At 48.6% G+C, this 24,542-nt stretch overlaps 1 protein-coding gene across 1 annotated transcript in view; it reads left to right on the top strand.

Moving 5' to 3' along the window:
• The window catches only part of DNAH10 (dynein axonemal heavy chain 10), a 238,147-nt gene that overhangs the window by 161,308 nt on the left and 52,297 nt on the right, over positions 1-24,542 (top strand). The window contains exons 58-62 of the mRNA XM_075322704.1: positions 8,104-8,285; positions 8,383-8,519; positions 12,230-12,447; positions 13,127-13,348; positions 22,860-23,007. Of these exons, the coding sequence (XP_075178819.1) occupies positions 8,104-8,285; positions 8,383-8,519; positions 12,230-12,447; positions 13,127-13,348; positions 22,860-23,007 (907 nt within the window). The remainder of the gene's footprint in view (positions 1-8,103; positions 8,286-8,382; positions 8,520-12,229; positions 12,448-13,126; positions 13,349-22,859; positions 23,008-24,542) is intronic.

Genomic DNA, 24,542 nt, shown 5'->3' with positions numbered 1-24,542 from the left:
TTTTAGTCAGCAGCAGCTGCTGACTATGTCGGATGGAAGAAAAGAGGACACATATAGTGTCCCCAGCATGCTCCCTTCTCACCCCACTTATGTCGGAGGTGTTTGTAAGGTTGAGGTACCCATTGCGGGTACGGCGGCAGGAGCCCACATGCTGATTCCTTCCCCATCCCTTTTTACAGGGCTCTGGGTGAAGTGGGATTTACCGGTCTCCAGGCACTGAGACCGTGCTCCATCTACAGCCCCTGGAGAAGATGCTGGATGGAGCGGAGTACATCAGGGACATGGCCCTGCTTCCTCAAGGTACTCTGTGTCCCCGTGCATTTGGCGCTCACACCGCAGCATGCTGGGTGTTGTAGTGCGCCGGGGGACATCAGCGCTGCGGCGCCTGTGCCATGGCCTCATTCAGCTTTGCTGAAGCAGGCTCACTTATGGGAATTGGTCGCGCCGGCCGCTGGGACTGCGGCGCGGCTGGCACTTGTAGTGCGCCGGGGACTTCAGCGCGGCCTGCGCTTTTACGGCGGCCGCGCTGATAACTAGAGTCCCCGGCTTTTGCGGCCTGCTTCCGTTCGTTCCCGCCCCCAGACCTGCCAGTCAGGAGAGGGGCGGGACGCTGGCCACTTCCAGGAATCGGTCGCGCCGGCCGCTGGCAGCGGCGCGGCTGGCACTTGTGGTGCGCCGGGGACTTCAGCGCGGCCCGCGCTTTTACGGCGGCCGCGCTGATAACTAGAGTCCCCGGCTTTTGCGGCCTGCTTCCGTTCGTTCCCGCCCCCAGACCTGCCAGTCAGGAGAGGGGCGGGACGCTGGCCACTTCTATGAATCGGTCGCGCCGGCCGCTGGAACTGCGGCGCGGCTGGCACTTGTGGTGCGCCGGGGACTTCAGCGCGGCCCGCGCTTTTACGGCGGCCGCGCTGTTAACTCGAGTCCCCGGCTTCTGGGCCTAGTCTCCCTTCGTTACCGCCCACAGCCCTGACAGTCAGGGTAGGGGCGTGACGCTGCATAGAGCAGAGCTGAGAGCTGGAGTATGTTTTGCATACTCCACCCCTCTCACTGTGTGCACTGTGAATCCGGATTCCCGCACTTTCTCAGGCACGCCCACGGCTTCCTTCTCTACAAGGACACCGGCAGCCATTAGTGTCAGTTTCTGTACGATACAGAGACAAGTGTGGAAGACCCTGGCATTCTGATAGTCACACAATCGCTGTAACAGGCGTTAAGCAGCACCTGTGGTGCTAACCCCACTAGTGCAGAAGTGCACTTATAGATATGCTTGTACTATATACATTGCACTGTTTGATCGCACGTTGTATATACCCTCCTGGATTATGCGGAGGAGTTATCAGCATATTCTCTGTGTAAAACAAAGGTGCAGAACCACATGTTTTTCTATACAGCTGTTACAGCATGTACGGCTATACGGCCGGCAGGTACATAGACTCCCATTGTATGCAAATGGCCAGGGGATGAGGACGGTGTCTGCAGTATTTACTGACAGTTTTTCTGAGACTATGGCTATGATACTAGAAGCCTAGCAGTCCGGACATGTCTCTCACAATATGGGCACTGTTGAATCATTGATCCATGGCCCCCCTCAGTGAAGGACTCGCTGTGTAATGAGGCGGAAGTAGCGGCTCAGGATTCTGATCCTGAGACCGCTCTCAATCTGGATACACCTGATTGTGACGCCATAGTAAATAATCTTATAGCGTCCATCTATAGAATGTGGGTTATTTCTCACAGCTCCTCCAGTGGAGGAGTCAGCTTCACGTATTTTTCTGGACCACTCTGCCTTCAGAGAGGCAGTCCAGGAACACCACGCTTATCCAGATATGCGCTTCTCCAAACGGCTTAGGATACACGTTATCCCTGTCCCCTGACGTGTCAAGGACTGGACCCAGTGTCCCAAGCGGCATCCTCCAATCTCCAGGCTTGTAGCTAGATCCATAGTTGCAGTGGGAGATGGAACTGCAAACTCAAAGATGCCACTGACAGACAGATGGATCTCTGGTCGAAAGCCATCTATGAAGCTGTCGGCGCACCGTTGGCTCCGGCATTCTCTCCCTTGGGGCACTCCAAGCTATTTCAGCTTGTCTTACACAGATTGACACGGTTACACGTACATCTGTGCCGCAGGTGGCATCCTTAACCTCTCAAATGTCTGCATTTGTTTCTTACGCGATTCAGGTTGTCCTGGACTCTGCGAACCGTGCGGCGGTAGCCTCCGCTACTCCGTGTTTTTAAGCAGAGCCTGGTCTGCTCGTTAAGTGAGTGGAAGGCAGATTCTGCTTCCAAAAAAGGTTGCCTAACCAGTTGCCTTTTTCTGCTGACCGACTGTTTGGTGAGCGTTGGATGTAACCATCAAACAGTCCAAGGGTAAGGATTCATCCTTTCCTCAGCCCGGACACAACAAACCCCAACAGAGCAAGAGGCAGTCGGGGTTTTCGGCCTTTTCGAGGCTCGGGCAGGTCCCATTTTTCCTCGTCCAATGTGGACTCAAAGGATCAGAGGAGCTAAGATTCTTAGCGGGCTCAGTCTCGCCCAAAAAAGCGACAGTCTGAAAACCCGCTTCCAAGGCGGCTTCCTCATGACTTGCGGCCTCGGTCGGTAGCAGGCTCTCCCGCCTTGGCGATATTTAGCTGCCATAGGTCAATGACCATTGAGTGTGAGACATTCTGTCTCACGGGTACAGGATAGAGCTCACTTCTCGTCCTCCAACTCGATTCTTCAGAATTTCTCCACCTCCCGGCCGGGCCGCTGCTCTTCTGCAAACAGGGTGCACTCTATAGGCAGAAAGAGTGATGACCCCCGTTCCTCTTCAGGAACAAGGTCACGGTTTTTACCCCAAATTCTTTGCGGTACCTATAACAACGGGCCGTTCCGTCCCGTTCTGGATCTAAAAATGCTCAGCAAGCTCGTGGACACCAGGCGGTTCCGGATGGAATCCCTCCGCCATGTCATCGCCTCAAGGTCCCAAGGATATTTCCTAGCATCATTAGGCATCAAGGATGCTTATCCACACGTGCCGATTGATCCAGAGCACTAGCGTTTCTACGCTTCGTTATAGGAGACGAACACCCTCTGTTCGTAGCTCTACCTTCCGGCTAGCGACAGTCCAACTGGTCTTCGCCAAGGTCAGGGCAGCAGTAGTCACAGTCCTGCACTCTCAGGGTCACTCTGTGGTCCCGTATTTAGACGATCTACTTGTCAAGGCACTCTCTTAGGAAACATGCCAACACTGCCCGAACGTTGCGCTGGAGACTCTCTAGAGTTTTGGGTGGATCATCAACTTTTTAAAGTCAGATCCGACCCCGACCCTATCGATAACATATCTAGGCATAGAGTTTCTTACTCTCTCAGCGATAGTGAAGCTGCCGCTAGACAAACAGCATTCACTACGGGCTGCAAGCTCTTCTTTAAGAACCAGTCGCACACATTGAGACGCCTCATGCACTTCCTACGTAAGATGGTAGCAATGGAGGCAGTTCCTGTCGCGCAGTTTTACTGCGTCCACTACAATGGGACATTCTCCGCCAATGGGACGAGGAGTCGACGTCCCTCAACAGAGTCGTCGTTCTTTCTCAGGCGGCCAAGGAATCTCTACGGTGGTGGCTTCTTCTCACCTCTTGGTCAAAAAGAAGGTCCTTCCTATCCCCGTCCTGGGCGATAGTTACGACAGACGCGAGTCTATCAGGGTGGGGAGCAGTTTTTTCTCCACTACAGCGCTCAGGGTACGTGGACTCAGCAAGAGTCCACTCTTCAGATCAATGTTCTTGAACACAGAGCAGTGTATCTTGCCCTACAATCCTTCCAACAGCGGCTGGAAAGCAAGCATATCCGACTTCAGTCGGACAGCTCCACAGCGGTGGCATACATCAACCACCAAGGAAGAACGCGCAACCGGCAAGCCTTCCAGGAAGTCCGGCAGGTTCTGATGTGGGTGGAAGACGCGGCATCCACCATATCCACAATTCACATCCCAAGTGTGGAAACTAGGAAGCTGACTTCCTAAGTCGCTGAGGTGTGGCCGAAAGAGTATGGTCTCCTCACCCGGACGGGTTTCAGGAGATCTGGCGCCGCTGACAGAGGCCGGACGTCGATCTAATGGCGTCACGGCACAACAACAATGTGCCAGCTTCATGGCACGGTTTTACAATCATCGAGCTCTGGCGGCAAACGCCTTAGTTCAGCATTGGTCGCAGTTCCAGCTACCTTAGGTGCCACCTCTGGCATTGTTGCCCAGAGTACTGCGCTAGATCAAGACCGACTGCGGCCGCGCCATCCTCGTCGCTACAAATTGGCCGAGGATGTTGTGGTACTCGGTTCTGTGGTGCCTCACGGTAGGCTAACCGGGGGCACTACCAGACCAATCAGACTGGCTGTCTCAAGGGCCATTCTTCCATTTGAATTCTACGGCCCTCAACCGGATGGTGTGGCATTGAGTCCTGGAACCTAGTGTCGTCAGGATTACCTCAGGACGTGGTTGCCACCATGAGACAGGCTAGCATACCAACGTCCGCCAAGATTGACCACAGGACGTGGAAGATGTTCTTATCTCGGTGCTCGGCGCAGGGTGTTTCTCCCTGGCCGGTTGCATCGTCTATGTTTCCTTCCTTCCTGCAATCTAGGTAGGAAAATGGGTTGTCGCTCAGTTCCCTTTAGGGACAAGTCTCAGCGCTATCTGTATTTTTTCAGAAACGACGACTTCCTCAGGTACGCACGTTCCTACGGGGAGTTTGTCTTCTCAGCACTCCGTACAAGCGGCCGTTAGAGCCCTGAGATCTGAACAAGGTTCTAATTGCTCTCCAGATGCCGCCTTTCGAGCCTTTGAAGGATGTCTCCCTTCCCGTTTTTCACGGGAAGTGGCCTTCTAGTAACGGTCTCGTCTCTTAGGAGAGTTTCCGAGCTAGCAACGCTCTCATACAAACTCCCTTCCTGGTCCTTCACCAGGACAGGGTAGTTCTGCGTCCGGTTCCGGAATTTCTCCCTAAGGTGGTATCCCATTTTCATATCAATCAGGATATCACCTCACCTTCTTTGTGTCCTCGTCCAGTCCATCAATTTCAGAAAGATTTGCATCTGTTGGTTCTGGTGAGAGCACTCAGGTTCTACTTCCCGCATGGCGCTCCTGCGCCACCCGGATGCACTCTTTGTCCTTGTCGCTGGTCGGCGTAAACAGTCGCAAGCTTCCAGATCCACCCTTGCTCGGGGGCTCGAGGAACCAATTCTTGAAACCTACAGTTCTACTGGGCTTCTGGTTCTCTCAAGGCCGAAGGCCCATTCTACCAGAGCCGTGGGTGCATCCTGGGCATTACGGCACCAGGCTACGGCTCAGCAGGTGTGTCAGGCACCCACCTGGTCGAGTCTACTTACTTTTACCAAGCATTATCAGATGCATACCTACGCTTCGGCAGACGCCAGCCTAGGTAGATAAGTCATTCAGGCGGCGGTTGGCCACCTGTAGGAGAGGGCCGTTTGACGGCCCTATCATGAGGTATTCTTTTACCCACCCAGGGATTGCTTTTGGACATCCCAATTGTCTGGGTCTCCCAATGGAGCGACAAAGAAGAAGGGAATTTTGTTTACTTACCGTAAATTCCTTTTCTTCTAGCTCCAATTGGGAGACCCAGCACCCGCCCTGTTTTCTCGGGGTTTTTCTGTTTTTTCGGGTACACATGTTGTTCATGTGGTATGGTTCAGTTCTCCGATGTTTCCTCGGATTGAATTGGTCTTTAAACCAGTTATTGGCTTTCCTCCTTCTTGCTTTGGCACTAAAACTGGTGAGCCAGTGATCCCACTGGGGGTGTATAGCCAGAAGGGGAGGGGCCTTACACTTTTAAGTGTAATACTTTGTGTGGCCTCCAGAGGCAATAGCTATACACCCAATTGTCTGGGTCTCCCAATTGGAGCTAGAAGAAAAGGAATTTACGGTAAGTAAACAAAATTCCCTTCTTTCCTATATAAACTAAAGCCAGTGGTATACTGGCACTGTCAGGCTGATTCTACACATATCATTAGTTGTCAGATTTGTTGTATAGTTTTTGAAATATAGTAGTCAAAGTGAGCCACTAACATCGCTAAACGGCTCTTTTCTCCGCAAACCCCCGCCCACTCGCATCTAAGCCCCGCCCACTCAGCGATCTAATTGGTCCCTTGTAAGTGGGTGGGGTTTAGCCGCGGGTGTGCGGGGTTGCAGCGGCGTCACTATAATCTTAAATATGTGTTCACCTGGGGTGAACACATATTTAATAAGGAGCCGAGAACGATCCGAATGAGCCAGCTCTTTTTGGTGAGCGGAGCCATGGGAACCGGATCACCAAAAAGAGCCGGAATGCCCATCACTAAAATACAGGCAAGTAAAGTTACAGAAATGTACAGCTTTTTGATTGGCAGCTGCTGCCGAATAGCTAACGTGGGTCGGGTTTTGCTATCTATTCCCACCCGTGTCTGCTGCCTGACCTTGGTAGATGTTAGACTGTATGGGCTGCATCTCTAACACGCCCCTATTACATGACAGAAATGACTCATACCCGGAAGGAGCCAATACAGTCTAGCATCTACAGAGGCCAGGCAGCAGACTGGGGCTGGAATAGATAGCAAAACCCGACCCACATATTAGCTATTTGGCAGAAGCAGTCAATCAAAAAGCTGTAGATTTCTGTAACTTTATTTGCCTGTATTTCAAAAACTATACATCGAATCTGACACGTAAAGGTATGTATAGAATCAGCCTGATAGTGCCAGTATAGCACTGGCTTTAGGTTATGTAGGAAAATCGTGGTGATTGGTGTGCTTTAAATGTGACATTCTCAAAATCCATGTGTTGGATGTCCATGTCTTTGTACTTAAGAATAGCAATCACCACAAGACTCCTGATGGAACAAAGATGGACGTTTAATTGCTTAGCCTCGCATCCTTTTGTAATCTACTTCAGGAACATCTAACATCCAATGGCCTCCATGCTTCACAGTCATGCAGGAATCATAGATGTGATGTGTATGGGGCATAAAAATAAATATATTTTAGGAAGAAATAAAAAAGTAGAGGAATGGTCTGTGAAATGGAGGCAGACAGCATTTTCTTCTATGGCATTCCCAACCGGCAATGTTAGGAAAAAGTGTGTATCCTATATAAGAACCAGAGAGAACATCTTACCAGGTGCTCATATGAAGTCGTACTATTTTGTCAACCCCAGGTATTAATAGATATTCTCTTAAGTATCCTGCACTTTCTGATACCATGACGTGGAATAAGGCTTTTTTCTTACTTCCTGCTCCTCAAAGGAAGATGTAAGTACACGTGAGGACCTTTCTGATTTGGGGTGCTGTGAGTTTTTAATGTGAGTGACTGTACTGTGGAGTGTCAATGTTGGGGTAGCCATGTCTGTAAGTCATGTTGGCTCCATCAGTGGAAACCATCAGGATAAAAGCCACCGTGGAAGTTAGAGCAAAGATATATATTACAATATTTTGTCCTCCTGTTCCCTTTTATACTATTTAGTATTGTCATTTTTTTTTATTTTAAATAAATGATTCATAAAAAAAAGTGAAGAAAATGTAAGATTAGTAAAATGTTGTCATCTGATGACATTAAATATATAAGTATAATAAATGTCGCACTCCCAGGGACCACCATGGAATCCGTATAGATACGTTTTAATTATTTTATTGGTAATAAAAGTCATACAACATGTTTCTACCCTCGTGGGGCTTCATCAGGTAAAAAATAAATAAAAATAAAAAACATTTTTTTGGCATATTTAATATATGATATCTGAATGTATGAAATACATGATATATACTGAGCCTTAATGTAAGTAAAGGTGATCATGGTAACAAACAGTAATTAATGAGTAGTCTTAATTATTACTCTCCAATCTATTATTGTATGGGATTATTATATTTGTATATATCTCTGTAGTGTGCTGTCCAGTCTGTACATTGGCTGTAATTATAGTGTCATGCTCTGTACATTGGGTCATATATGAGTTTCATAGCTTGTTTGAGACTGATCTGTTTGCAGTGGTCTACTGTAATATAACATACAGTTTGTATAAAAATTACATTTATGTTCTTTTTTATCATTATTTTTATTATTCTTCCATGTAAGGACTTTTGCCAAACCCCCGAGGGCAGTGCAGGTCGTCTGTGAGTGTATCTTGGTGATGAGGGGCTATAGGGAAATCAACTGGAAAAATGTAAAGGCAATGATGTCTGAGCCAAACTTCCTGAAGATACTCATGGAAATCGATTTTGATGCAATCACTCAGAATCAAGTGAGGACAGTCAGAGGTAATGGGCTTATATCTTGTATGTCACTAATATAAGGTCCTCAAATAGGTTTTACATTGATGAAAACACTTGTTGTCATATTATGGCTTTTTTGTAGGATTCCTAAGAAATCTAAATGCCACATTTGAAGAGATGGAAGCCATTAGTAAAGCCGGCCTGGGAATGCTGAAGTTTGTGGATGCTGTGATGGGTTATTGTGACGTGGCTAAGGAAATTAAACCGAAACGAGAAAAGGTACAAATAGGTTTAGGTCCATTTTTTTAATGAAAAGCCTCTTTAGGCTAGGTGCACGCAACGTCATATAGACACCGGCACAGCCGCAGAGGTTTCCCAGGCGGACGTTGGCGATAATTTTTCCCAAGACGGCTTTGCCGTTATTCTTGTGGCAGCCTTTTCTCTATGCGAAGTATGGACAGCGGGTGGCTTCCAAACAGAAGAATGAACATGTCACTTCTTTTAACCACTTCAGGATTTCTAAACCTTAAAACCGTTAAAATAAGTGACGTAAGAGGGAACGTTTTCACATCACTGTGCATTATATTCATTATATGGGGTGCTTTGTGGCTCTTTTTGAGATGGCTTCTGGGTGGTAACCGCTTGAGAAAGACATTGAGTGCACACACCTTTAAGGGTTTGACCCTTTTTCCCAGTTTGTAACTGCACCACTCCTCGGCCTCCCAACACCTTTGTTGTTGGAGGCAGGTGCTTCAAAAAAATGTGATAGTTTAAAGGGGGCTTTACACGCAGCGATATCGCTAGCTATGTCGCTGGTGAAAGCACCCACCCCCGTCGGTTGTGCGTCACGGGCAAATCGCTGCCCGTGGCGCACAATATCGTTAGGAGCCGTCACACGGACTTACCTGCCTAGCGACGTCGCTGTGGCCGGTGAACCGCCTGCTTTCTAAGGGGGCAGTTCGTGCGGCGTCACTAAGTGGCCGCCCAATAGAAGCGGAGGGGCGGAGATGAGCGAGACAAACATTCCGCCCACCTCCTTCCTTCCTCATTGCCGGCGGCCGCAGGTAAGCTGTAGTTCGTCGTTCCCGAGGTGTCACACATAGCGATATGTGCTGCCTCAGGAACAACGAACAACCTGCGTCCTCAACAATCAACGATTTTTTGAAAATGAACGACGTGTCAACGATGGACGATTTCGTGAGTATTTTCCATCGTTAATGGACTCTCGGTGTCACACGCAACGACGTCGCTAACGATGCCGTATGTGCGGCATGGAATCCGTGACCCCGGCGATATATTGATAGATACGTCGCTGCGTGTAACGGGCCTTAAGCCACCATAATCTTCAATGCCAGCCTCAGGCCAGTCCTTTTAAGCTCAGTAAAGAAGAGCTCGGGCTCTACTTCTGGACAGCAGCAGTACCCATGTCAATGATCAGTAAACCAAAAGTAAAGCAGGGATAGGAGGAGAATGTATGCAGAGAGAAATAACAAGTAAATTGCATCAAAAAGCTTTCCAATTAATATATGTTTTAATTAAATGTGTGTGCGGTGTGTAGTGTTAGGGTATTATTATACTCTCCTTCTGCTATTCTTTCTGGGATCCAGTCTGTGCTCCACTACCCAGTTATGTCACCCCTCTGAAGACTCCGTGGGCAACACTGCACTCTGTGTGACCCGAAAGTGGCTTTTACAGTGTAAAACCTGCTTTACACGAGACGACCGATTGTGCGATAGCACGATCAATCGTACCCGCCCCCGTCGTTTTTGCGTCACGGGCAATTAGTTGCCCGTGGCGCACAAGCCCGTTTAACCCCCGTCACACGTACTTACCTTCCGGACGACCTCGCTGTGGGCGACGACCGTCCACTTCCTGGAGTGGGAGGGACGTTCAGCGTCACAGCGACGTCACACGGCAGCCGGCCAATAGAAGCGGAGGGGCGGAGATGAGCGGGATGTAAACATCCCGCCCACCTCATTCCTTCCATTAAGCCGTCGGGTGCCGCGGGAGGCAGGTAAAGCTGCTGTTCATCGTTCCCGGGGTGTCACACAGAGCAACGTGTGATGCCACGGAAACGATGAACAACCGCCGCCATTTTAATTAAACAATTTTATGAAACCTAGCGACGAGTACACAACTTACGATTTGTGAGCGATACTGCATCGCTAGGAGGTGTTACACGAGACGACGTCGTGTACGATGCCGGATGTGCGTCACGAAAACCGTGGCCCCGACAATGCATCGCACAATCGGTCGTCTCGTGTAAAGCCCGCTTTAGTCTATGGAGCACCAGAACAAGGCTTCATAGACTTTCATTTTAAAAGAGACTTCCAGCTCACACATAGAGCATAGAAAGCTCCGGATAATTTAAAGAGAGGGAACGCCACTGAGACGAGGAGCAGAACTTCGCTGAATCCCAGAAACAGCAGTTGTAGGTGAGTATAATAATACACTCACACTACACATCATACACATATACACACATTTAATGAAAATAATATTAATGGGATGGTTTCTTTAATATCTTACTTTCACATTTTGACCATTCATTTCCTATTTTTTTTTAACATGAAAATAACTATTTGAAGATAATCTGTAACACAATTTTTTTGCCACCTAATTTGAGAGCAGTATAATGTAGAGAAAGAGACCCCTATTCCAACTATGTGTCACTTACTGGGCTGCTTCCTGCAGTTTTGATAATCTACTGCTGATAAAACAGTGATTTTATCACTAGAGGACAAGAAACCCTCCTGCCATATAGTCCTCCATATTCATGTGCTCTGTATAACCCCGCCCCATCACTGATTAACAGCTTTCTGCTTATGCACGTTGTTATCAATCAGTGGTGTGGGCAGGGTTATACAGAGCTCAGTATTCAGAGTACTGCTAGACCTGCAGCAGATAGAATAGTAATTTTATCAATACCTGTAGCAAACAGCTCAGTAAGTGATACATCATTGCAATCAGGGTCTCTGCTACCTACATCATGCTACTCTCAGATGGGGTATAATAAGGGGTACTTTGCACGTTGCGACATCGCTATTGCGATCTCGTCGGGGTCAAATCGAAAGTGACGCACATCCGGCGCCGGTAACGACGTCGCAAAATGTAAAGCGTAGAAGCACCGATAAACGATCGCAAAAGCGTCGAAAATCGGTGATCTGTGAAGTGTCGGTCATTTCCATAATTTAGCTGCAGCGACAGGTATGATGTTGTTCCTCGTTCCTGCGGCAGCACACATCGCTGTGTATGAAGCCGCAGGAGCGAGGAACATCTCCTTACCTGCGTCCCGCCTGCAATGAGGAAGGAAGAAGGTGGGCGGGATGTTTAAGTCCCGCTCATCTCTGCCCCTCCGCTTCTATTGGCCGCCTGCCGTGTGACGTCGCTGTGACGCCGCACAACCCGCCCCCCTTAGGAAGGATGCGGGTCACCGGCCAGAGCGACGTTACAGGGCAGGAAGTGCGAGTGAAGCTGCCGTAGCGATAATGTTCGCTACGGCAGCTATCACAAGATATCGCATCTGTGACGGGGGCGGGGACTATCGCGCTCGGCATCGCTACAATCGGCTTGAGATGTCGCAGCGTGCAAAGTACCCCTAAGGCTGCTGACAGATTCCTTTTAATTATAACTTATTATATAGCTCCAGGATATTACATGATGTTATCCTTGGTCTGGTTCATACTGCTGCAAGGATACAGGGTTAACTACAAACCCACAGTACTGCCTATTAGATAAGCCATTAATTACTGTCCTGCAAGATCCATTTTGTTAGGTATTTATCACAGGATCTTTCAGAACTGAGAAATACCAAACAGGGTTTTCAGTTTACCTTTTTCTGAAATTCCAGTAAAATATATTGTTGGTGGGAATTTCAGATTCTGTCTTACATTTAAGAAGCAAAGGAAAGTACAATATTTTTTATTAAGCCCACTCAACATTTTCTATAATCAGAATATTTTTGAGAAGAAACTTCTTTTGTAATGCAGGTGGCAAAACTGGAACGCAACTATCACATGAGTAAGCGTGAGCTGGAAAGGATCCAGGCCGAATTAGCAGCCATACAAAGTGAACTGAAAACCCTCGGAGAACGGTACGAAGCTGCCATAACCGAGAAACAAAAACTTCAAGAGGAAGCCGAAATTATGGAGCGCAGACTGATTGCGGCTGATAAACTGATCTCTGGTTTGGGATCAGAGAATATAAGGTAAGTTTATAGAGATGTCTTATAAACTAAATACATTCTTCATCATCCTTTGTTCTGTTTGTTTGGCCATCATTTGGGGTCTTAGATATTATTACCAAGATGTTGTACAGATATACTGTATACATATAGTTGCATCTGTCCTTAGACATAATTGCTCCTTTTTTATATTGGCTTAGTAAAATTATCAGTTATGGTGACTGAGAATATTTAATAGATAACAACACATAAAAAAGACAACTAAAGGTATAAAATAGAATCTACATCTTTATTATAATGCGATGTTCACACGTTCAGTATTTGATCAGTATTTTAGCTCATTTGTAAGCCAAATCAAGAATAGGTGAAAAATGCAGAAGTAGTCCTCTAAGGCTGAAGTTCCACTTAAGAATGACACGCGTGAGTCTTGCATTGCATCACCCGGTACGGCCTGATGCTCTCCGGACACGGGCGTGTCACCTGCATAGAAATACAGCAGCCGACTCGCTCTTGTCAGGAGTGTGCGCCCGTGCCAGGATGATGTGATGCGAGACCCGTGCGTGTCATACGCAAGTGGAACTCCAGCCTAATTGTTCTCCTGGGTTTGGCTTACAAATACTGATGGATAATACTGACCAAATACTGAAAGTGTGATCGTTGTCTACAATGAAAATCCACGTACAATTTTATTTTTTCTTTTTAGGTGGACAAAAGATTTGGAAGAGTTGAAGGAGAGAAGAGTGAAGCTGCTTGGAGATTGTTTGCTCTGTTCAGCATTTCTCAGCTACGAAGGTGCATTCAACTGGGAATTTCGGAAAGAGATGGTATACACAGAATGGCAGCAGGACATAGTGGCTCGTGAAATCCCTCTTAGTCATCCATTTAGGGTGGAGAGTCTGCTCACCGATGATGTTGAAATTAGCAGGTAGTCCCCCTCTCTTTCTACATACAGTCTGCAACTGAAAAAAGTAAATGAGGGAATTGGAGAGTTAACTCTTTTGTTTGGGTGTGTAAACCACGTACAAGGTTTTCAACTTGATTTTCATTTATTATTTCTGCACAACTTGTCAAAAAAATCATTCCCAGACAAAAAATTTCTTCATCGTTCCTTATGGGAGACCCAGACCATAGGGTGTATAGCTTCTGCCTCCGGAGGACACACAAAGTACTACACTAAAAAGTGTAGCTCCTCCCTCCGAGCATATACACCCCCTGGATGACCAAATCTAGCCAGTTCAATGCTTTGTGTTCAGGAGGATCACACATGCATTCTCATCTGATTTTTGATTTTTGATTTTAAAGAGTTGGAAGAAAAGCGGGTCCAAGCTGGACCCCCGGCATGTCCCTTTTCACCCCACTGTGTCGGCGGTGCTGTTAAGGTTGATTTCAAGGCTGGAGCCTTTACATGCCGCGCTCCTTCACCATCCCTCGGGCTCTGGCTTGAAGTGGGAGCCAGCACGGTTCTCACTCCTTTGCAGGAGACCAGTCTCCATCCGCAGCCCTCTCAGGACCCTGCTGGACGGAGCACTCATCCCTCAGGGACCTGGCCCTGCGTCTCTCAAGCTAAGTATTGAGACGTTATTGTCAGGGGGTCCCTTGCATTTTTTATTGTTGGGGTGAGTGTGTTAGTTATTTTGGTGACATTTCCGGCCGGTTCTCTGGGTTTCCCCTGAGAACCGCGCCGAGGGTGCCTGCTCGCCGGCCGCACTGTAAAATTTAGTCCCCGGCTTCAGCTGCGGCCTACTTTTGGTTTCACTGCCCCTGCATGTCAGTCATGCAGAGGGACAGTGCGGCGCCGCCCACCGGCCGTTCAGCAGAGGGGAGGACACTCCTCTCTGAGGAGATGTTTCCCTCCCCTGTATATCCCCTTGGCCCTCCGGTTCCCGCTCTTGGACTAGGCCCCGCCCCCCCTCCTCACTCCGGCGCCATTTTATCAGCGTTCTCACACTGATCGGCGCTGGCTGCTGCATCTCTGCAACCTGTCTGGGGGTCTGAGTTGTGGGATCCGGAGGGCACACAAATCGGTCTGGTAAGCCACAACCTCTGGTTGTGGACTTTATTATACACTCTCTGGGGGTCATTCTGAAGGAGTGTGTTCTTTCTGCTGAGCCCCCACCTCAGCAGCATGTCTCACACTAGGAGCAAGGCTGCAAGGCTGTACTCAATATGCACTGCATGTAAGCTCGTACTGCCTGAACCGAGCACATATCCTCATTGTGATGCCTGCTCTAACATGGTGGTGCCTCAGCCTGGAGTCTCCCCAGTGGTCCCTCAGGCTGCTCCGGCCCCGGTGGCTGAACCCCCGGCTTGGGTAGAATTGTTTACTAAGTCTATCTCCCAGTCCTTTGCTGACTCCATGGGAGAGCTGTCCCGGACTCTGCTGAGCATGCATCAGCCCCCTTCACAGGGCGCCTCTGCTGCTTCGGCTCGCTCTCCAGAGCTCACAGAGGATTCTTCATCTGCTCCCAGACCCCGTCCTCCTAAAAGGAAACGCAGGGACCCCTCTCCTTCCTCGTCCCGCGGCTCCGATTCACGAGCCGATTCGCAGGACGAGGAGGATGTCTTTACTGGGGGCTCGGACGCTACCTCTATGTGCCCCATTGATCTGACTGAGGGGGATGCAGATGTTAGTGATTTGATTGCGTCCATTAATAATGTACTGGACCTCAATCCGCCAGTATCAGAAGAGCAACCCCCTCTGGCAGAAAAGCACCAGTTTACTTTGCCTAAGAGACCAAGGAGTGTGTTCTTTAACCACTCCAGTTTTCAGGCCACTGTGTCCAAGCCCAGAGCCTGTCCTGACAAACGCTTTCCTAAGCGTGGTTCTGATGACCATTTTCCTTTTCCACCAGAGGTGGTCAAGGAGTGGGCTCTCTCACCAAAGGCGGACCCTCCGGTGTCTAGACTCTCAGCCCGGACAGTTGTATCTGTGGCTGATGGCACCTCACTCAAGGATCCCACTGACCGCCAGGTTGACCTCCTGGCCAAGTCTGTCTATGAGGCGACAGGGGCCTCGTTCTCCCCATCTTTTGCAGCAGTGTGGGCTCTCAAAGCCATCTCTGCTTCTCTGGAGGAGATGCATACCCTCAATAGGGACTCTATGCCTGAATTGGTTGCTTTAACTTCTCAGGCTTCAGCCTTTTCAGCCTACGCCATGTCTGCCATGCTGGAGGCCTCTCACCACACTGCGGTGGCCTCCGCCAATTCCCTCGCTATCCGCAGGATCTTGTGGCTTCGTGAGTGGAAGGCGGATGCTTCCTCAAAGAAGTACCTTGCTGGGCTCCCATCTGCTGGGTCCAGGCTGTTCGGTGAACAGCTGGATGAAATTATTAAGGAGGCTACTGGCGGGAAGAGTACTTCCTTGCCACAGACTAAAGCCAGGAAACCTGTCCAGGGCAGGAACCAGTCGAGGTTTCGTTCCTTTCGTTCCTCTAACTGGTCATCCTCTAAGCCCTCGGCCTCGTCCACTAACTCGGCCAAGGACCAGAAGCCCACCTGGCGCAAGAAGCCGCGTCCACAAGGGTCCGCAGGAGCTGCTGCCACCAAGGCAGCCTCCTCTTGACTATCTGGCCGAGCCAGCAACGTCCTTGGTCGGTGACAGGCTCTCCCACTTTGGCGATGTGTGGTTTCAACACGTCTCCGACCAGTGGGTGCGGGATATCATCTCCCACGGCTACAGGATAGAGTTCTCTTCCAGCCCGCTAAACAGATTTTTTCTGTCAACTCCCCCTGCTCCAAGGCCGCCGCCTTCTCTCAGGCCGTGGCATCCTTGCAGGCCAACGGAGCAATTGTGCCGGTTCCCGCCAGGGAACGGTTCCGAGGTTTCTATTCAAATCTCTTCCTAGTCCCCAAAAAGGACGGTTCCTTCCGGCCCATCCTGGATCTCAAGCTTCTCAACAACCATGTTCACGTGCAGCATTTTTGCATGGAGTCTCTGCGATCAGTCATTGCCTCAATGACCCAAGGAGATTTCCTGGCATCCATCGACATCAGAGATGCCTATCTGCATGTGCCAATTGCAGTTTCGCACCAGCGTTGGCTACGTTTTGCACTCGGAGAGGAACATTTCCAATTCGTGGCTCTCCCCTTCGGGTTAGCCACGGCCCCTCGAGTATTCACCAAGGTCATGGCAGCAGTGGTTGCGGTTCTGCACCTCCAGGGGTTGGCAGTAATCCCTTACCTGGACGACCTTCTTGTCAAGGCTTCATCCAGCGCAGACTGTCAGCGGAGTGTCTCGCTCACTCTCGCCACTCTTGTTCAATTCGGGTGGCTTGTCAATCTGAAGAAACCACTATTAAATCTACTCTTATAAAATCGTTTATTATAATTGATTAAAACAGAACAAATATATTGTTCTTCTCATAAATATTTCGAAAACATAGATACATATATCAAGTGCAGGTGTCAGACAAACAGTGCTCTCGCCTGGGGGCAACCCCAGACAGTGTTAATGAACAAGTAAAGTGGGGGCGTTGATTCGTCACTGTCAGAGTGATACTGCTTGATATACGCTGTGACTACCCCTCATAGATTAGATTTTTCCACTAGGTAGAGCCTGAAATTATGCTGTAGATGTATGTCAGTCTCACCGTCCTTGCTCATCTCCAGTGGGGGCTACCACCACCAAAATATCGTGATTAAAAGTGTAATACACATATACAGAACCATAGACAACAGAGACAATAGGCGTTAGATGTCCAGGGTTCTTCTATAACATAGGTTTCCCTAGTATGGAAGTACTGGAAGGTTAGGTTGGAGCTAAGAGTACCACTTAGCTTGTGGATCTCCTAGCTCTCCCGACGCGTTTCACCCCCCTAACGCAGTATGGGGGATCATCAGGGGATATAGAGGAATCACTTCTTGAAAAGAATGACACAAGATAGTTGATCCCTGTGATTAAGTACTTGTGTTCTTGTAAGGTGACTATCTCCAATCTAGATAGTGATCACAATTTCCCATCAAATTAGTGCCTTGACTCTCCGTAGTAGAATGTTCGAACATATGTCTATTATAGCCGGGAGGTCGGATCCATTATTCGGGTGTATATACTATGTGTCTGGGTCAAAGGCAGGTCCTTCTGAAAAGACCAGACCGATCCACCTATACGGTTTGAAAAGATATAGTTCCTCAGGGTGTGGCTGACTACTGTTTTTTGCCTGTAAATAGCAATTCAAATATAGATGTATGGCAAATGCAGGGGTCCCTAGTTGCCTGCCTTCAGTGACGTGTGCAGGGTTTAATCCTTTCTCCTGTGAGGAGGCGGACAGGGCAGGTCTGTCATAGGACTTATGGCTATATGTAGACTTCAGGTATATATTCCCTGTACGGGAGCGACAGACGAAGGCCTATAAAGGAACTGTGATGCCTTGCAGATTCCAGGTATATGCTCCCCTGCTGTGAGCTCAACCAGCAAGGACTGGACTTTGACTTTGACAGGAACTAGCAGACGAGGTGGCTCCCCTGGCATCGTCCCTTGGCATTCTCCCCTGACGTCCGTGGATCGTGGGCTCCCAGCGCTGTATAGAGTGTTACCACTCGGGACTGACAGTCCTTGCTGGTTGAGCTCACAGCAGGGGAGCATATACCTGGAATCTGCAAGGCATCACAGTTCCTTTATAGGCCTTCGTCTGTCGCTCCCGTACAGGGAATATATACCTGAAGTCTACATATAGCCATAAGTCCTATGACAGACCTGCCCTGTCCGCCTCCTCACAGGAGAAAGGATTAAACCCTGCACACGTCACTGAAGGCAGGCAACTAGGGACCCCTGCATTTGCCATACATCTATATTTGAATTGCTAATTACAGGCAAAAAACAGTAGTCAGCCACACCCTGAGGAACTATATCTTTTCAAACCGTATAGGTGGATCGGTCTGGTCTTTTCAGAAGGACCTGCCTTTGACCCAGACACATAGTATATACACCCGAATAATGGATCCGACCTCCCGGCTATAATAGACATATGTTCGAACATTCTACTACGGAGAGTCAAGGCACTAATTTGATGGGAAATTGTGATCACTATCTAGATTGGAGATAGTCACCTTACAAGAACACAAGTACTTAATCACAGGGATCAACTATCTTGTGTCATTCTTTTCAAGAAGTGATTCCTCTATATCCCCTGATGATCCCCCATACTGCGTTAGGGGGGTGAAACGCGTCGGGAGAGCTAGGAGATCCACAAGCTAAGTGGTACTCTTAGCTCCAACCTAACCTTACAGTACTTCCATACTAGGGAAACCTATGTTATAGAAGAACCCTGGACATCTAACGCCTATTGTCTCTGTTGTCTATGGTTCTGTATATGTGTATTACACTTTTAATCACGATATTTTGGTGGTGGTAGCCCCCACTGGAGATGAGCAAGGACGGTGAGACTGACATACATCTACAGCATAATTTCAGGCTCTACCTAGTGGAAAAATCTAATCTATGAGGGGTAGTCACAGCGTATATCAAGCAGTATCACTCTGACAGTGACGAATCAACGCCCCCACTTTACTTGTTCATTAACACTGTCTGGGGTTGCCCCCAGGCGAGAGCACTGTTTGTCTGACACCTGCACTTGATATATGTATCTATGTTTTCGAAATATTTATGAGAAGAACAATATATTTGTTCTGTTTTAATCAATTATAATAAACGATTTTATAAGAGTAGATTTAATAGTGGTTTCTTTGGTAACTACTACTCTATACAATATTTGCTAGTGGTTTAGGCTTGTCAATCTGCCCAAGTCCACTCTGACCCCGACCCAAAAACTCACGTACCTAGGGATGCAATTCGAAACTCTGCCGGCACTTGTCAAGCTGCCCTTAGTCAAACAGCAGTCCCTCCATCTGGCGGTGCGCTCTCTGTTGAGGCCCCGCCGTCACTCCATCAGGCACCTTATGCAGGTGCTGGGTCAGATGGTGGCGTCAATGAAAGCGGTTCCCTTTGCCCAGTTCCATCTGCGTCCTCTGCAGCTGGACATTCTCCGCTGTTGGGACAAGTGGATTTCTTCCTTGCACAGGTTGGTGGCTCTGTCGCCACAAGCCAGGAGCTCTCTTCAGTGGTGGCTTCGGCCTCTCTCTCTGTCTCAGGGACGCTCCTTTCTGACCCCGTCCTGGGTGATCCTCACCACGGATGCCAGTCTTTCCGGCTGGGGAGCAGTATTTCTCCACCACCGAGCACAGGGCATTTGGACTCCGTCCGAATCAGTCCTCTCGATCAATGTGCTGGAAATCAGAGCTGTGCTCCTAGCTCTCGTAGCCTTTCACCACCTGTTGGCGGGCAAGCACATTCGAGTCCAGTCAGACAACGCGACAGCAGTTGCCTACATCAATCACCAGGGCGGGACTCGCAGGCGCCTGGCAATGTTGGAGGTTCAACGCATCCTTCAGTGGACGGAGGACTCCAAGTCCACCATATCCGCAGTCCATATCCCAGGCGTGGAAAACTGGGAGGCAGATTATCTCAGCCGTCAAACCGTGGACAGCGGCGAGTGGGCTCTGCATCAGGCAGTGTTCCGGTCGATCTGCCGCAAGTGGGGCACTCCGGAAGTGGATCTAATGGCATCCCGGCACAACAACAAGGTCCCGGTTTACGTGGCTCGCTCCCACGATCCTCAGGCCTTTGCAGCGGACGCGCTGGTTCAGGATTGGTCCCAGTTTCGTCTGGCTTACGTGTTTCCCCCTCTAGCTCTCTTGCCCAGAGTCCTGCGCAAGATCAGAATGGAGGGCCGTCGGGTCATACTCATCGCCCCAGACTGGCCCAGGCTAGCTTGGTACCCAGACCTGCTCCGTCTGTCCGTAGAGGTGTCGTGGCGTCTCCCGGACCGCCCAGACCTTCTCTCTCAAGGTCCGTTTTTCAGCCAGAATTCTGTGGCTCTCAGATTGACGGCGTGGCTCTTGAGTTCTGGATCCTGACGGCTTCCGGCATTCCTCCCGAAGTCATCTCCACTATGACTCAGGCTCGAAAGTCTTCCTCGGCAAAAATTTACCACAGGACTTGGTGAATTTTCCTGTCCTGGTGTCGTTCTTCCGGCCATGCTCCTTGGCCTTTTTCCTTGCCAACCATCCTGTCCTTTCTACAGTCCGGTCTGCAACTAGGACTATCCCTCAATTCCCTTAAGGGACAGGTCTCGGCTCTGTCAGTGTTCTTTCAGCGGCGTATCGCCCGGCTGGCTCAGGTGCGCACCTTCATGCAGGGCGCATCTCACATCATTCCACCTTACCGGCGGCCTTTGGATCCCTGGGACCTTAATCTGGTCCTCACGGCCTTACAGAAACCCCCCTTTGAGCCTCTTAGGGAAGTTTCTTTGTTTCGACTTTCACAGAAAGTCGTCTTTCTGGTGGCCATAACTTCTCTCAGGAGAGTCTCTGATTTGGCCGCGCTCTCTTCGGAGTCACCTTTTTTGGTTTTTCACCAAGACAAGGTAGTTCTCCGTCCGACTCCGGACTTTCTTCCTAAGGTGGTGTCTCCTTTCCACCTTAACCAGGACATTTCATTGCCTTCCCTTTGTCCGGCCCCTGTTCATCGCTTTGAGAAAGCGTTGCATACTTTAGATCTGGTGCGGGCGCTCCGGATCTATGTGTCATGCACCGCTGCTCTTAGGCGGTGCACCTCTCTTTTTGTGCTGACCACAGGTCAGCGCAAGGGTCTCTCGGCTTCTAAACCAACCCTAGCTCGTTGGATTAGGTCGGCCATATCCGATGCCTACCAGAGTACTCAGGTGCCTCCCCCGCCGGGGATCAAGGCACACTCGACCAGAGCTGTCGGTGCCTCTTGGGCTTTCAGGCACCAGGCTACGGCTCAGAAGGTCTGTCAGGCTGCCACTTGGTCTAGTCTGCACACCTTTTCAAAGCACTACCAAGTGCATGCTCATGCTTCGGCAGATGCGAGCTTGGGCAGACGCATCCTTCAGGCGGCTGTCGCCCATTTGTGAAGTTAGGTTTTGCCTACTTCTCAGTTTTCTGTTTATTTCCCACCCATGGACTGCTTTGAGACGTCCCATGGTCTGGGTCTCCCATAAGGAACGATGAAGAAAAAGAGAATTTTGTTTACTTACCGTAAATTCTTTTTCTTATAGTTCCGACATGGGAGACCCAGCACCCTCCCTGTTGCCTGTTGGCAGTTTTCTTGTTCCGTGTGTTTTCACCGGCTGTTGTTGTAGATAGAGGTTCCGGTTGTTCCCGGTTTTGCTCTGTCTCTACTTGTGGGTGGATGTCCTCCTTCAGCTTTTGCACTAAACTGGCTAGATTTGGTCATCCAGGGGGTGTATATGCTCGGAGGGAGGAGCTACACTTTTTAGTGTAGTACTTTGTGTGTCCTCCGGAGGCAGAAGCTATACACCCTATGGTCTGGGTCTCCCATGTCGGAACTATAAGAAAAAGAATTTACGGTAAGTAAACAAAATTCTCTTTTTTCCAGACACATTGAAGAACCTTAATGAATTATTAAGATTATAGGTAGAGATGAGTGGACCCGTGGAAGTTCAGGTTTGCCGGGTTCAGCCAGACTTTAGATAAAGTTCAGTTTGGGACCAGGACTTGACCTGAACTTGATCTCTGAGCCCAAACCCCATTGAAAGTCACTGATTGAGCAGTTTGGCTCTCCACATACAGCCAGCCATAAATAGAGCATTTCCGTGGGAGGAAGGGTGGGCTTTGTTTTTTTGTTTTTTTTGTAAGACACCTCATCCAAAAATGTTGTCCTTACGCCCAGTGAGTGCCATTCAGAGACTGCAAGCAGCTCGCACTGGTCCAAGTTACGAGCGCACCCGAGTACCCCAATTCTCGAGTGGTCAGCATACGTACAGCACCCAAACTCAGACACTGTTTGTTTTTTTAACGTTCGTGTTCATTACGAACATCGAACTTTAGAGTTCAGGTTCACTCTTCTCTATATATAGGTGGTGTTTCTACAGCTTACAATATAGATTTAAACATATTAGCAACATTTACTGTAAACTGTAAAATTATCATAACCTGAAAAAAAACCAGATTCAACACTTTTTTTTTTACAGAAAAGTGCCCTATTTTTACAGACAGTTTTGGAATTTCTGTATGGTTGGGAACCATGATTGTCTATTCATGATTTGATGCTTTTGTGTTGAATTCTTTAATTTACTGTAATTATTTAACTGTTGTATAGGTCTCATTGATGTGGACATACAAAGTGACTAACAGGAAGATAAATACCCTGAAAATTCAGTGAAAAGTTCATGATCAGTCCACCATGCACTATTGTGCAGGGATCATTTACTGTTCTTCTACCATCGATTATCGAGATGCTTAATTTTCTGCATGATTTGAATCAGATCTACTAGTTGAGAGAAAGATATAGGGAATTTAATTAAGACATATTTACTATGAAAAGATAGATTCCATTTCCATCACCAAAGTAGATGACCTGGCGTAGTAAATGTCTTCATTCTATGACTGTTATGCAGATGGGGCTCAGAAGGATTACCTCCAGATGAACTCTCTATACAAAATGGTATACTAACTACCAGGGCAAGTCGCTTCCCACTTTGCATTGATCCTCAACAGCAAGCTCTGAATTGGATAAAAAGAAAAGAAGAACGGCATAACCTTAAGGTGAGCTTAGCTTCCTTATCTTGCATAAAAAGCACTGTAAGGCTAAGTGCACACACTGCGTTTTTTTGACGCTGCGTTTTTGTGCGTTTTTTCTCACTGCGTTTTTTTTATCAGTGAACATTGCCATTAAAGATTGTTGAAAAAAAAAAAAAAGGTCTGATGTCATTTCCTTCTTCCATATGTTCTTCATTCTACACTAGGGTATGCAGGAGAGCAGACAGCTGCAGAACTACAAGGCTCAGCATGCTCCATCCAGGACTGTATGCTGGAGGGAGAGTCAGGGGGAGCAGACCTACAAGGCTCAGCATACTCCATCCACTAGTGGATGCAGGAGAGCAGACAGCAGCTGCAGGACTACAAGGCTCAGCATCCTCCATCCAATAGTGTATGCAGGAGAGCAGACAGCAGCTGTCGAACTACAAGGCTCAGCATCCTCCTTCCAGGACTGTATGCAGGATTTCTTTGCCCCCCCAAACAAAAAAAATGACGTGGGCTTCGCCATATTTTTGTATGCTAGCCGGTTACAGCAGGCAGGTACGGGCTGCCCCCAACCCCCAGCTGCCTATTTGTACCCGGCTGGGAACCAATAATATAGGGAAGCCCTTTTTTTTTAATTATTTCATGAATTTCATGAAATAATTAAAAAAAAATGACGTGAGCTTCGCCTATTTTTTGTGTCCACCGGGTACAACTAGGCAGCTGGGGATTGGAATCCACAGTGCAGGGTGCCCATGCTTTCTGGGCACCCCCGCTGCGAATAGCAGTCCGCAGCCACCACAAAAAATAGCGTTTTCATAGAAGCGCCATCTTCTGGCGCTGTTTCCAACTCTTCCAGCTACCCTGGTGACGGTGGCTCGCTGGGTAATAATGCGGTTAGGGCTAGCTTTATATTATCAGCTGGCCCTAAGCTCAAAATTCACGGTGTCACGCCAATATTGGACATGGCCACCATGAATTTTTAGTAAAGATAAAAAAAAACACAACACACAGAAATATTTTTATTAGAAATAAAACACAACACAATTAGTGACTCCATCTTTATTGAAATAAAGAACCCCCCTCCGCAGTAATCCTAGGTCAAGGGTCCCGCGCCGTCCAATCTGGATCCAATATCATCTGATCGGTTTGCTGGAAGGCAAAGCGATCAGATGATGTGTCAGGATCAAGGAAGTGAATCACATGAGACAGCAGCTGATTGTATAAAAGCCGTTTATACAATCAGATGATGCATCAGTGCAAAAAAAAAATACTCACTTATGTGCTGATTACTGGCAGCTCCTGGAGCGATTGGAGGAGTCTGATCCTGTCCCATCGCTGCAGGAGCTGCCGGTAATCAACTGATGAAGTCTCCTGACGGCATCCGCTGATAGGTTAAACCGGCCGGGCGTCAGCGTCACCCCAAGACTTACGATCAGCTGGCGAGTCAGGTGACTGCATCAGGTGATCCATCGCCAGGTCCTGCAGGCATACGCACCCGGGGACACTGCACACAGCCGGAGCAGCGGTATCGGGAAGAGGAGGTGGGAGCGGACATG

This window comes from Anomaloglossus baeobatrachus, chromosome 1, assembly GCF_048569485.1.
Source record: "Anomaloglossus baeobatrachus isolate aAnoBae1 chromosome 1, aAnoBae1.hap1, whole genome shotgun sequence".
NCBI lineage: Eukaryota > Metazoa > Chordata > Amphibia > Anura > Aromobatidae > Anomaloglossus > Anomaloglossus baeobatrachus.
This window is presented reverse-complemented; position numbering and strand designations above follow the sequence as displayed.